This window comes from Ambystoma mexicanum, chromosome 12, assembly GCF_040938575.1.
Source record: "Ambystoma mexicanum isolate Mex_15411 chromosome 12, UKY_AmexF1_1, whole genome shotgun sequence".
Taxonomy (NCBI): Eukaryota; Metazoa; Chordata; class Amphibia; order Caudata; family Ambystomatidae; genus Ambystoma; species Ambystoma mexicanum.
The window spans coordinates 1,096,432,150-1,096,446,876 of record NC_090936.1 but is presented as its reverse complement, the minus strand read 5'-3'; the positions used below and the strand labels follow the sequence as shown (position 1 = coordinate 1,096,446,876).

General features: G+C 51.3%; 1 protein-coding gene across 1 annotated transcript in view; it reads left to right on the top strand.

Moving 5' to 3' along the window:
* GDI2 (GDP dissociation inhibitor 2) overlaps positions 1–14,727 on the top strand; it is a 404,570-nt gene that overhangs the window by 320,546 nt on the left and 69,297 nt on the right. Inside the window, exon 10 of the mRNA XM_069629650.1 lies at positions 14,121–14,175. Within this exon, the coding sequence (XP_069485751.1) occupies positions 14,121–14,175 (55 nt within the window). The remainder of the gene's footprint in view (positions 1–14,120; positions 14,176–14,727) is intronic.

The window sequence follows — 14,727 nt, the reverse complement described above, 5'->3', positions numbered from 1 at the left end:
CCGGGGTCCCGTGGTTTTAGGTGTGGTGTCTAGGTTGCACCATGATCTAGGTGCCTTTTTGGATCCTTGTGGGGAGCTTGTGCATCGTTTCACAGGGACTAGATTTGCATAGTATTTTCAGTTTTAGTTGAGTTTAGAGGTAAAGTGTTCTCTATATTTTTAGGGTGTTGGAACTGAGGTTGGTTGTTGTGCTTGTTGTTGCTCACTTGAGTTGGGTTAGTGCCCGGTGGTTGCCCTTTTGAGTTTGGTTAGTGCCCGGAGTGGCAGCCCTGGTGCCCTGGGTACAGACCAGGGTGGAAGGATGTATGTGCACTGAAGGTTTCTGATTGTTGGGTAGTGTATCCGTTTTGGGAACGCTGGGGTGTGGCAGGCACCAGTTCTACTTCTACTAGGCACTTCCAACACCAATCTCAGTAAAGTACAATTGATGGAAAATAAAGTTTTACGAGCAGGTTTAGGTATAAAAAATACTATCACATCTCCCAGATTAGGAATGATGCTCACTGGCTACCCATCAAAGCGAGAATTGTCATTAAAACACTTTGTATTATACACAAATGTCTCACCAAAAAAGCCCTGATCTACCGGAACAACGCACTACAGAAAAAAGAAACCGCAAGATCACTCAGATCCAATGACCATCAACTCATAGTGATCTCATGTTACAAAAATACCAGAGCAGGGGGCAGCAGTTTCCATGTCCTTGCTCCTAGACACTGGAACTTCCTCCCCATTAACATCAAAAAAGAGACTTCCCATCACAGGATTTAAAAAAACTGCTAAAAACCTGGTTATTTAACCAATATTAACATCAAGTCCTTCGGATGAACCTGTAAATATTGCTCATCACATTGTATAATCCCTATTTGTAAATCTAGATATTCTGCTCCATGTGTAATGTGCTCATAACCACAATTCATTATCCCTGCTTGTATATAACCTATGTATTCTGCTCCATGTATAATGCAAGAACAATTACTAAGCAGTCTGTAACCATGCCTTTGATACTCAAGGGTCTGGGCGTGTAATACATGTAAAAATAAATATAATTATACAAAAGGTTGGGTTCCTATTGCCAGGAGGTCAGGGTTGTTGTAATGCACCTAAAGGGTACTGCATACAATCTTGCCTAACACATGTTAGGGAGAATTCTCATTTTTGTGCTAATTCCCTTCTACCTTAGAGACCCCAAGCTCTTTTGCTGGACTTTGGGACTAGGATATCTTTGGTATAGGCATGTACTACACAAGTTGGTAGTGACTGAGCAGCCAGGCTTATCTCAAGAGCGGTCAATGTGAGCTGTAAGGTTGTAACAGTTAATCAAATAAATCTAATCTCAAGGTTTCTTGATTAAACAATTATTAATTTAACAGTCAGTTGTATGTAACACCTAAAATGTACTTCACAACACACTTACCTTCTCTAAATCAGATAACCACAGGGGATTGCACACACTTCCTACACCCTCTGGAGACTTAAATAGCTAGGACACCGTAGACATAGATTTATCACTGGTATATTTAGAGCAATACTGAGTTTGGTGCAAATGATTAAATATGGGAATAAAACGAAGGTTAACAAGTAATTCATAAACTGGCAAGTACTTTTTGAACCCTCCAATGCAAAGTAAATTAACCCTTTCCTGGAGGAAAGGCAAAAACACAAAGTCACAGGTAAGAGCCTCTGAGGGAGCCAAGACAGCCAATGTTTGTTGAGAAAAGTCTAGGGGAGCTGAAGATCATCTTGCAGGTAAGAAAGTCTTGCATAATGTTTAGAAATGTTTGTAGAAGCAATCACTGAAGGGCCACAAGCTGGGGGGCTTGTGAGGGGCAAAGCTGCAAGCAACTCTGCAAAAGGGGAAACCAAGATAAGTCTCAACTGAGAACTAGTAAGGCTACACGTTACGAGGTAAGCAACCTCTTGTTTTATAGTACCTTAGGTTTGAAGAACTTGACTTTAGCTGCTGCTGTTCCAGTTGTAGGTCTGCGGATCCGGTGTTCCTGGGCCTCAGTCGTTGGGGACTAGAGGGAGGCCGTCTGCGGACTGCTGCACGACGAATTGATGGTCAGCGGTGTCAATGGCCAAACTTCAGATCAGCGGCAGTTCGCGGTTTCATCTCCTCGCGTCTCTCGCAAATAGCAGCACTGTGGTACTCTTACGCCCCGTCCCTTTTTACTCCATACTGCATGGGCGTTCCTTCCTAGGGACGGGAGACGGAACTTTTTTCACCAGAAAAACCTTCTTCCCCTTTAAATTCAGAGGCGCGCTGCGGTGCGGCCCTTGGAGCATGCGATACCCTAACTCCGCCCCACGGCACCACTCCTCAATCCCCTTTTCCGCGTCGACAGGAACGGGTCGATTTCGCAGCGCTCTTGGGTTTGGTCATGCCATATACCACACACTCTTCCCCGGACTCTTCTATCCTTTCCTCTTTCATCTCTCATCTAGGTACTTGGTCCTCCGGCGTCCTGCTCCTCCCTGGCGCATATCGACTTCGGGTAGCTTCAGCAGGTTCCAGCCTGCAAGGGGCTCTTCCCCCACACTCTTTGCCTCTGCTGCCTTGGCCCCGACCACAGCTGGGACGGTTGTACCGCGTGCGACGCATTGATTCCAGCGCACTCAAGAACAGATTAGCTAGGTGGAGAGATCTCTTCGAAAGATCGCCTCTAAAGGACATGAAGAACTTCGTCAAGCAGCGATCGAATCCCAAGGGAGGGCTACTATTTTCCCTCACACCTCGCAAGGGCGACTCCTTCTCTAGGAAGCGCCCGAGCAGGAGGAACCCATCGGGTTCTGGTACTAGCACACACGCATGAGGCTAGTACAGCTACCGGCCATATGGCCGAGGGGGGGGGTCATTGGACCCTTCTGGAATCAGTGCTGAGGGACTGCAAGATTCTTTTACCAGGACTCTTAGGCCCCGCCCACCCCGGAATCCCACCCACCCCGTACAAGTGTGTGCGTCACACGGCACCCTCAGTGCAGTGGCACAGGGCAACCTTTTCAGGCTTTCATAGTAAGTAAAGTGAAATTGACTTTACTAGTCTTTTTAAATTCCTAGACCCAGCACTCCCTATCTTACTATAGAGTGCTGGAGGGGTTACCTAGCATCCCCTGTGTCTAGAAACTCATGTAGCAGTCAAATACTCTTGCGTCCCATCCCCTTTCCTCCATACTATATGGGCGTCCCTTCCAAGGGACGGGAGACGGAACCTTTTTCACCAGAAAAAAGCTTTTTCCCCCCTTTAAATTTAGAGGCGCGCTGGGGCGCTGCCCAGGGAGCATGCGCTGCCCTGACTCTGCCCTCCGGCGCCATACCTCAGTCTCCTTTTCCGCGTTGACGGGAAAAGGCCGAATTCACCAGCGCGCCTGGGTTTGACTTCGGCCATGTATTTCCACACGCGGATACTTCTTCTGTCTTTCCTATGTCTTCATCTATCATCCAGGTACACGGTCCTCAGGCGTCACGCTCCTCCCCGCCGCATGTCGACTTCTACAGGGTTCAGCGGGTGCTCATCCTGCAACGGGCTTTTCCCAACTTCAGACCCCCACGCCCTCTGCCTATGTTTTCTTGATTCAGACCACGGTTGGCAATCGTGTTAGGTGTTTTTGACTCGCTGTCCTCGAAGGCGCTGAAGAACAGAGTAGCCAGGTGGAGGGAGCTCTTCCAGAGGTCACCTCCAGAGGATCTCAAGAACTTCATGAAGCAGCGAAGGGTCTACACCCTAACACCGGCAATACATCCGAGGGGTTATGGCCCACTACCGGCATTGCATTCGAGGGGGTGCCTAAACGCAGCTCTACCGACCCCTGGATTGAGGGTCTTGCACTTACCGGGCCGAGAAGCAGGGTAGGCCTCGTGATCCACACGCGAGAGTTTGCAATCTGAGCAACACGTGGAAGGCAGCTCGACAAAATGGCAGCACGGCCAGAAAGGGGCAACCGTCCGATGCTATTCCACAAATTCGGCGAAGAACCAGTGTCAAGTGGGTCTCGCCTCAACCAGGTACGTGGCCTACAGTCTACCCTTCATTTGCGCAGGGCAAATTTCCTTTAAGTCCATATGGACAGGGTACGCAGCGGCTCCAGCAGCCCCCGTTAACCCGTCGGTACCCCCTGCCACAGGTGCTCTTCAAGAAGTTTCTTGGCCTCATGAGGTCTCCTCAGATGGGTTATCATCAAAGACGCAGTCTGGGGGAAGTCTTCCCCGCCATCTGGCTGCGGTCCCTGTACCCAAACCTCCGGTGCCATCTACCCCTCCTCCACAAGATCCTCCAGATCCGCAGGATACGAACGCGGAGGATCCGGACATGCCATCCTCAGCCAGGGCGTTCCATGAACGTCTTGCTGGCCTGGCAGAGTACCTGGGCCTCTCCAACCCGAGGTCGAACAGCCAGCAGAGGGGGTTCTGGCTGAAGCCCTCACAAGACACCCCACTGCCAACATGGGGATTCCACTGCAAACCAATGTAGTCTCCCTGGCCGAGAAGTTGGCTCAAGCCCCACTCAGTCCAGCCAGTCAACCGACACCTGGACGCCAAGTACAGGCAGATGGAGGGGGATACACACTAGCTCTCGACCCATCCTCAGCCACACTCCTCTGTGATTGCTGCGGCATCACTATACTCCAAGTCTGTCGTCCTCAGCCTCCTGCTCCTCCTCCTGCTGCATTGCTAGGCAAGGAGGAGAAGATCTTGGAGGCGTACGTCTCTGTGCACCTGCGTCAGGCCAACACAGATGCCATGGTGGTCAGTCATAATGTAGAAAGCAATAATGTAGAAAGTCAAAATGTCTAATTTTTTTTTTAGAAAACAATGTCGAAAAACAATGTTGCATTTTTTCTACATTTTTTGAATTTTTCAAAAAAATATATAATTAAAATGTGTTGAGTGGGGGGGTGTTGGGTGAGGGGGTTGGGGGTGGACCCCCCATAGTAAATGATACTCTTCTTGTTTATTTATTTATTGATGGTGCTAATTGACATTTTTTTCGACATTTTTTTTTCTAAAAATTGACTCTTCATTATATGTATAGGTATTCGACATTGTTTTCTACATTTTTTTTTCGACATTTTTGTAAGTCTACATTTTTTTTTACATTAGGACTATAAACCAGATGCCATACTGGCTGCCGCCAACCAATGGTCATGGTGGGAAATTGCGGACTTCTTCCCGGATCTCCCCACCCAAAGGCCATACCCCGTGGATACTACGGAGAGGATCCAGGGATCCGTGAAATTCTGGGGCCAGAATTATGCATGGAGAGCAAGCCTGCCCCCCACCGGAGACACGTGGACCCAAAGGGGCGTGTCATGCCTTCTTTCCCTCGGAGGCTGACACTGAGGAGGGGGACTGGAAAAAGCCCTTTCTCCCCCGACCCCCTTTTTGTTTGCGCAGGTTTTGAGACGGCGAACGGTCCGGCTGCCTCGATCTGCAATCCTGGAAGCCGCGGAACCCTCCATATGTAAAACCCTTTTCCGAGCTCTGCAGACATTGGGTGTACAATTTAGGTGTGGTCTTTGTTAGAATGGATAAAGACTTCGCTGTTTGTGAGCTGCTGTTCGTTTTGTCCAGCTCTTCGTCCGTAGAGGAGTGGAAGAGCCCCGGCTCTCTGGGCAACGCATTTCACCTCCAGTGGACCGGCATGAAGGCCTACGCCTTTCCGCCCACTCCCCTGATCCACAGGGTAATTTGAAAGATCAAGGAGTCTCACCGGCTCCTCATCATTCTGATTGCTCCATGGTGTTTCATGGTTTTCGGAGCTGCTCAGTCTCTCTGAGGTGCCCCCTATACACCTCCCGACGGGCCCAGCACATCTTCTGGCAAAGCAGGGGGGCATAATCATCCACCCCGCGTAAGGGAAACTTGCCCTCACAGCGTGGTACCTGAGCAGGTAACGCTTCGGCACCTTAGCCTCTCACAGGCCAATCTGGAGATCATACAGGGCGCCAGGAGCAAAGCCACCAGGGCCCAGTACAAAAGCAAATGGACCAGATTCTGCCACTGGGCAGACTCCAAGGGAATTGACCCCTTGGCCTGCAATTTGGACGACATGCTCTCCTTTTCGGCACACCTCGCTCATTCGGGAGTACAGGGAGACACCTGCCGTACATGCCTTGCAGCCATTGGGGTTTACAGGAACACGGAGGAAGGCATTTTTTTCTCCTCCAACCCCATCATCAAGAAACATCTGACTGGTCTTGCTAGGCTGGTCACCATCAAGACAGCCCTGTTAGTCGGCCTCACATCAGCGTGCAAGGTCAGCGAGATCCAGGCCCTAGTCACCTCAGAGCCGTACACCACCTTTCACAAGGACAAAGTGGTCCTGCGGACCCATCCAGCATTTTACCTAAGGTGCCATCAGCCTTTCACTTAAACGAGGAGATCGTCCTTCCTACATTCTTTGCGCACCCGAAGGACGAGCCTCAGAGTTCTGCACTGTCTGGATGTCAGGCGTGCCCTGAAATTCTACCTGAACAGGACCAAGGGCTTCCGCAAGTCAGATGCCCTATTCATCACCTTTGGAGGCACCTGGCGGGGCTATCAGGCCTCCAAAGCCTCCATCTCCTGCTGGATGGTCTCGGCCATCAATGAAGCGTACGAGGGCCAGCATAGACACCTTCCGGCGAACATGCATGCCCATGCAGTCAGGGCCAAGGCAATGGCCATCGCCTTTCAGCGCCATGTCCCCTGGCAGGTCATTAGCAGGGCAGCCACATGGGCCTCTCCCTCGGCTTTCTGCAAGCATTACTGTTTGGATGCTGGCTCCAGATCAACTGCAGCTTTCGGATAGGTGGTTCTCCAGAACCTGTTTGCTTAAGGAGGGTCTCCTCTCCACCCTGGGGCTACATTCAGTTGTAATCGCCCATGCAGTATGGAGGAAAGGGGACGGGACGTAAGAGTAATTAGTTCTCCAGCATGGGGTCTGGCATGGATTCACATGCTCATGAATATTCCCCGTTGTCAGGCTGGGAATCCTCGGTAAAGAAAAAATCAGTTTGTTTCGTTTCTGAACTGTCTTTCTGCTAATAACCAATCACTGGTCTCTGGGTCATACTGCCCCAAGCCAATGACTGCCCTCTACCTAAGCCCCTCCTCTGGCAGCCATCTTCAGATTTTTACAGCACGTTCAAGTGTTGGGAGTCCTTGTGCTACAGCTCTCGAGCTTTTGCTGCGTTTTCGCGCTTTTTCAAGGAGATTTTCTCATTTTGCGGTTAAATTGAGCCTCAAGCTCCACCGCTTCTTCTTCCGATCAACGGGGACCCGTTTCGGAATTTCCAACGCCCCTCAAGGGTGAAGTTTTCGTCGAGTGACGCTTCTTGGATGATTCCAGAAGATCTGAGGCCTACCATGGATGCGGGCCAGGACAAGGGTAGCTCGACGCCTGGATCCAAGCTGTTCAGGAACTGCCCTGGATGCGGTTTACAGTATGTTTTCAAGGAGGACGAGCATTTGAGATGTCTCTACTGCCTTCATGAGGACAAGATGCACGTGGAGACAGACTGTGCGTTCTGCAAGAACCTATCGAAACGGACCATGAGGGATTGTCCGTCCCGCTTCGCCAGCCGGCTGGAGAAGGGCCCAGCAGGTGAGAAGAAGAAAAGGTCAGAGTGGTCTTCCAAGTCCTGTGAGGGCGCCCCGGCGACGGGGGCCCAACAGAAGGTTAAGCACCGTGAGTCCGCAGGCACCGGGAGCGCCAAACGGTCAGGCTTTTTGGCTTCCAGGCAGGGCGCACATTCCCCGGCACCATTAACCACGAGCCACCGCTCTGGTTCGGGGAAGAGGAAATCCGAGAACCCAGGTAAGCTTCTGGAGAGGCCCCGGTCGATCTCGAAGGTTTCAGCTGAGGGGGAGCGAGGCAGTGACCCTCCCCCCAAGGTGAAGGCTTCAAGCGCGCCAAAGGTGGTGAAGGCCTTGATTCACCCGGCTAAGGCCTTTATCGAGGGAGTTGCGGCGACCCTGGCGAAGCCTGTGGAGGCTACACCAGTGGAGGCGACCTCGGGGCCCAGAGTTTCCCTGCCACCGCCTAGGGAATCCTCTTTCCAGCCCATCGACAGACCCCCGTGAAGACCCCGGTGGAAAAAGAGGGGGGCGGTGGCCATTACGGACACGGATTCAGCCTCTGAGGAGGAGCTGGTGGAGGCCGTGAAGAGCCTCAACGAGAGGTTCAAGAAGGTACGATCCCACGGGAGAGATCCTGAGGAGGTGGTCGAAGATAGCGACGGTGGCGCCGACGAGGCCCCTATGGAGGAGCTCTCCCGTCGCAGCCGTTGCCCGAGCCTTGGGACAACTCGGCGGCCATTTTGATGGCGATCCAAACCTTATGCACAGAGATAAGGACGAGATTACCACGAACCCCGGTGGACGATCCAGAACCGGGCCCGTCGAAAAGCCCTCCGAACAAGCAGAGGAGAGTCCATCTCCTCCAACCCCTCCGCCCCTCCCCCCCTCCCCCCCCCTGCCCTTCATGCCTTGCGGCCGTGGAGCCTTCATCCTCCTCTCCGGATCCCAGGGATGACACGGGGACGGATGGCGACGGTGGTGATGACTGGATGGACCTTCCTCCACCACCCCCTCGGTCTTCCCCGCCCAATGAAATTGGCTCCTTTCACGCCATGATCGCCAGGGCGTCCAAGCTCTTCCAGCTCTGCCCCGAGGAACAGAAGAAGGAAGGTTTCCTCTATCAACGGCGAGAGGCCAAGAGAAAGACGGTCCTTGCGGGACTGTTAGTCGATGATATCTGGGACATGGGACTTGCGGTCCTGAAGAACCCGTCCACGACGCCTGCCAAGAGGGACCGGTATGAGAAGTAGTACCGGGTCCCCGACGCTGCCCCCTTGTGCCTCAGCGGTCAGCCGACGCCGGATTCGGTCGTCTCAGCGGCGGCCAAGAAGAAGGCGGCGGGGGCGACAGCTTCGACCTCCACTTCCCCACCTGACGGCGAGGGAAAGAAATTGGACGCCATGGGGCGACGGGTCATGTCGGCGGCGACGACAATTAAAGCGGCCAACGCCTTAGCGATTGTGGCCCGTTACGACAGGGAGCTATGCTACAAGATAGCTCCCCTACTGGACTTCCTACCAGACGACAAGAGGGCGGAGGCCCTAGAGATTCTGCAGGAAGGTGAGGTGGCGTCGGACCACGCCATAACGTTGGCAACGGACATTGCCGACACCGGGTTTCGCCAGTTAGGCAACGTTGTTTGCTTTCGACGACGAGGTTGGCTCAAGGCGACAGACTTCCGTCAGGACGTGCAGACCAGGGTGTTGGACATGCCTTTCAATGGCAACAACCTGTTTGGGAAAACGGTGGATGAGTCGCTGCAGGCCATCAAGGCCGACACAGATGTCCGAGCCCTGGGAGTCCTTCAGCAACGACGGCCCTTTTGGAGCGCCGGAGGCAGACAGGGGGCCTTCAAGTTAGTCAGCGTGTGGAGTCCATCTCCACCGACGGTTGGGTGCTGGATCCCCTGGCCCACGGGCAAACACTCGAATTCCAAAAGAAGTGTCCCCGCATTCCTCCCGTGGCCAGGAAGGAAAATCGCGTCCCTCAACTGCTGTTGGAGGTAAAGGCGATGCTCAAGAAAGGTGCCATCAAGCTCGTCCCCAAGAGGCTCCGGAGTATACTCAAGATGCTTCCTCGTCAGAAAGAAGACGGGCGGTTGGCACCCCATCCTGGACCTACGTCGGTTCAACAAATACATCAAGGCACAGAAGTTCAGGATGGTCACTCTCCAGCACGTGCTGGGACAGCTGGAGGAGGGCGACTTCCTATCGTCGTTGGACTTGGAGGATGCTTACTTTCCCCATCCTAAAAGGGCACCGAATGTTCCTCGGATTCGTAGTTCAAGGACGCCACTACCAATTCAGAGCTCTGCCATTCGGTTTGAAGTCGGCACCCAGGGTGTTCACCAAGTGCCTAGCACCAGTGGTGGCGCGGCTGTGCCTGCAGGGGATCCCTACCTGGACGACTGGCTCATCCGGGCATGGACAAGAGAACTCGCCGTCGAGCACACAGCGAAGACCGTCCGCTTACTCACAGAGCTTCTCCATCAACTACCCAAAATCCCACCTAGTTCCGTCGCAGGCAGCACGGTTTCTGGGAGCAGAGCTTGATAGAGTGGAACGATTGGCATCTCCGTCGGAGGAAAGGACAAAGGCCATCTTAGGCAAAGTGCAGCGCCTGCTAGGCACGGACGTGGCCAGGGTGAGATCCTGCAAGTTCCTCCTCGGAATGATGTCCTCATGCATCTACCTAGTGCGCCTGTGCAGGCTATGGATGCGTCCTCTACAGGAGTTCCTCGACACCTGCTGGATGCAAGCGGCGGGCAGCTTCGAAGACAAGATCCCGCTCAACAAGGTTTTCCGTCGGGCGATTCAGTGGTCGGGCACCCGTGCGCTCCTCGCGGCGGGCACGGACTTCCAGACCCTGGCACATCAGGAGACGGTGACGACAGATGCATCCCCGGAGGGATGGCGTGCGCACACCGTAGATCTCCACGCAAGAGGCCTTTGGCTCCCGGAAGAGAGGTCTCTCCACATCAACATCTTGGAGCTCCGTGCCGTGTTCTGGGTGCTCAAGTCGTTCTTTCCGTCCCTCAAGGGCAAGGTCGTGAGGATCTTCACCGACAACACCACCACCATGTTCTACATCCGGAAGCAGGGTGGCACCAGATCCCCAGCCCTATCAAGGAGGCCCAGGATCTGTGGCACTGGGCCATCGCCCAGGGGATGTTTCTGGTTCCCTTCCATCTGGCAGGAATAAAAAACACCATCACCGACTCACTCAGCAGGGAGCTGCGCTCGTGCCACGAGTGGGAACTACGCCAGGATCAAGTGGATCAGCTCTTCCAACGATGGTGCAAACCCCAGATCGACCTGTTCGCGACGGCGACAAACTCCAAGTGCCAGAGGTTCACCAGCAGGTTTCCCCACCCGAGGAGCATGGGCGACGCTTTCTCGTTGCCCTGGGTCGGCCTGTTCCTGTATGAGTTTCCTCCGTTACCGCTGCTGCTTCGTCTCATCAGCCAGCTTAAGAGGTCCGAGTGCAGGATGATCCTCATCGGACCGGCGTGGCCGCGACAGATCTGGTTCCCGGACCTTCTGGACCTCTCTGCGTCCCCACCAGTCAAGCTGTCGACAGACGCAGATCTTCTCTCCACGGAGGGAGGCACCATTCTTCATCACGACCCAGAGTCGCTGAACTTGCAGGCCTGGCTCCTGTAGCACTAGAGTTGGAGGGTACGATATCTTGGCTGACTGCAGAGAGGTTCTTGCAAAGGCCAGGGGGTCCTCAACTCTCAAGTGCTACGGACATAAGTGGAAGAGGTTCTCTTTCTGGTGCCGTGCACAGATCAACCCTCTATGGATTACGGCACCTCAAGTGCTACCATACCTACTGTCGCTGGCCAAAGCTGGACTAGCTCACGCTTCCATCAAGATACATCTGGCAGCGATCTCCCGATACACCAGAACTACAGGGCGGCCGTCCTTGTGGTCTCATCGACTGGTGAAGGAATATATGAAGGGACTGTTCCGATCGTTCCCGCTGGTGAAGGCTCCAGCCCCGGCGTGGGAGCTCAACGTGGTGCTGACCAGGCTCATGGGGCCGCCATTCGAGCCCTTGCATTCGGCTCCGTTGAAGTTCCTGTCCTCGAAGACAGCGTTCCTTGTGGCCATCACCTCCAAACGACGCGTGGGAGAGATTCAGGCCCTATCCTGCAAGCCTCCATACTTGACTTTTCACGATACAAGAGTGATGCTGAGGACGCACCCCTTCTTTCATGCCCAAGGTGCCGTCCGACTTCCATGTTAACGAGCCCTTGGTGTTGCCAGTTTTCTTTCCGTCGCCTTCATCGCCGGCCGAGAGGACTTTGCACTCGCTGGATGTAGCTAGAGCGCTTAAGTTCTAGGTGGACCGACCGAAGAGTTTTCGGAAGACATCACAGCTGTTTGTGAACTTTGGACCTGTGAACCAATGGAAGGCTCTCTCGAAGGCTTCCATTTCCAGATGGCTCTCTGGCTGCATCATGCACTGTCATCGGTTGGCCAACCGACCGTTGCCCACCCGTCCGAGAGCCCATTCGACCAGAGCGATCACTGCTACTACGGCGTTCTTGTCTGGTGTGCTCCTGCTGGACATCTGCAGGGCTGCTACGTGGCGGTCGACGCACACCTTCACGAGATTCTACTGCGACGACCGGGATTCCAGGGAGGAGTCCAGAGTTGGCCAAGCAGTGCTGCACAACCTGTTCGCCTGAAGGTGGGCCTGATGAGGAGGTAAGAGTTGCTTAATGTTGAGTTTATGTAATGCTTGATGTTGAGCCTTTTGCCACCTCCCGTGGTTGTGCATGTGTACACTGCTATGTATTCTTATCTTCATGAGCATGTGAATCCATGCTAGACCTCATGCTGGAGAAGGAACAAGTTACTTACCTGTAACCGTTGTTCTCCAGCATGTGTCTGGCATGGATTCATATGCGAACCCTCCCTCCTTCCCCTCTGCGGCTCTTCACTTGGTCATACTGCCACTTTATGTGCTACCAAATGGTAGATGAAGATGGCTGGCAGAGGAGGGGCTTAGGTAGAGGCAGTCATCGACTGGGGGCAGTATGACCCAGAGACCAGTGATTGGTTATTAGTAGAAAGACAGTTCAGAAACTAAACTGAAAAAGCTTTTTTTTCTTTACCGAGGATTCCCAGCCTGACGGGGAATATTCATGAGCATGTGAATCGCTGCCAGACGCATGCTGGAGAACAACAGTTACAGGTAAGTAAGTGTTCCTTACTCACCGTAGAGATAGTCCCCTTTCCTTCATATGTCCCACTATCCCCCCACCCCCCTAATAATCTGGTGTCATTAGGCAATGGTAATTCTATTGTCGACGTGTCTTTGGGGATTGAGGTGTGGCGCCGGAGGGCGGAGTCACGGCAGCGCATGCTCCCAGGGCCGTGCCTCTGCACGCCTCTAAATTTAGTAAGTAAAGTAAGAGAGTAAAGTAAGTCGGAACTTCATGTAAAGAGATTGTATTCTTATATCTGGGAATATCTTGAGATACGCTGGTAATTGTGTGATGGCTCTTCTATGTCGCAAGTCAGATTTTTCTTTATATGTAGCTTTCACAGCGATAGTCTTGATCCAATCATTCCACATCAGTGGACTTTAGTATACCTCCCCTAACATGCTGGCAGCAATCTTCGATACTGTGTTCTAAAATTCCTGAAGTTGGTGGATAGAAGATTCAGGCACACAGACAATTGCAATAATCCAGTCTAGAGCCCACAAGAGCGTGCGCAATATTAGCACAATGCTGTTTTGACAGGTCTGATTTGTCTGAGTCGCATTAGATAATAGTTTGTGCTTCCTAAGATAAATCAAGCATTAAAGATTAAAGTGGGAGGATTCAAGTCATGCAAAGCGTTTTAACCTCGGTCTGAACTTTAATGTCGTGTCCTGCGAGAGAGTGAAGACTGTTTTTTAAGGATTTGTTAAGTGATAACTAGGAAACTTAGGAGGTTACAAGGAGATTGTGTTTTGCTTTAATTCTGCCCCAACCGTTTCTGGGCTATACCTTGTTCTACACATATAAAATTGATTTGATCCGACTGATGTTGGAATGTCTGCCTACATCGAAGAGAAAAATAATTTGCATAATTTTGGCAAACATCGCTTAGGTTCCTTAAAAGATCACAAAGTGGCTTTTAATAAAGGTTTGAGAATGGTAGAGCAATAAAAACTTGCAGTACTCCATATTCGGTAAGTTTAGGTTATTTTGGTGTTTTATTTTTTTGTACTGCTCAATGACAAATCTTCCTTTCACCACATACTCGTATTTGGCATTTATATAGCACCTTTATCCCATTAGTATGGCCTCAACTTGGTGGGTGAACGCGCTTATAATCGTAGCAAAAGCTTGATGGGGAAACTGCACCCTAGTTAATCAGATTTTGTGAGAACATTTTAGAAACAGTTGTTTGGAAAGTACTTTGCTTGTCACAGATCAACTTGGAAAAAATATATAATTTTTTTTAAACAAAGACTTTTTAACTGTCACTCTTTAGTGCTCTGTTAATGATGGGTTCCGTTTGCACAGATATTTTATTATTTTCCATTTCTTTTTTAGGTTTCTTAGCATAAGTGACATGTACGGACCAACTGACTTAGGAACTGAAAGCCAGGTTTGTGTTAAGTGTAAAATGTTATTTTCTCAAATGAAAGATTAAAATAGATTACTTTTAAACAATCGTTCATACATATTTTACACTCTTGAGAAAATATCTACAATAAATCATTGTCTTGCATGTTAAGATCCTTCTTAAATTTGCTACTAGAGAAAAAGCTTGCCTTCATTTACTAACACATTTTTTGGTTCTTGCTTGATTGAGTGTAGAGCACCAGATTCATGGTTTAATGCACCACAGCTGTTGCCACTTACATTATACACACACAAAACTATTCTCACTAAAGTATGTTCGGCATGTTCACCAAAACCGCGTTAAGATGGATTTCTAGAATCTGGCCTGGTGGATAGATTTCAGGAGGCCACCCTAGTTAAAGTGAACAGAGAACGCAGAGGTCAGCCAAAACCCAATCAAGGTAAACCCAGAGAGCAGTCAAGGCTAGTCTCAGGAGTGTGCTAGTGGGGTCAGGGTCAGTAATTCACTTAAAACGGGAATGTATAAAAATACATATTTATTGCAGGTCTTGAGACACATTAAAACAAATTATAC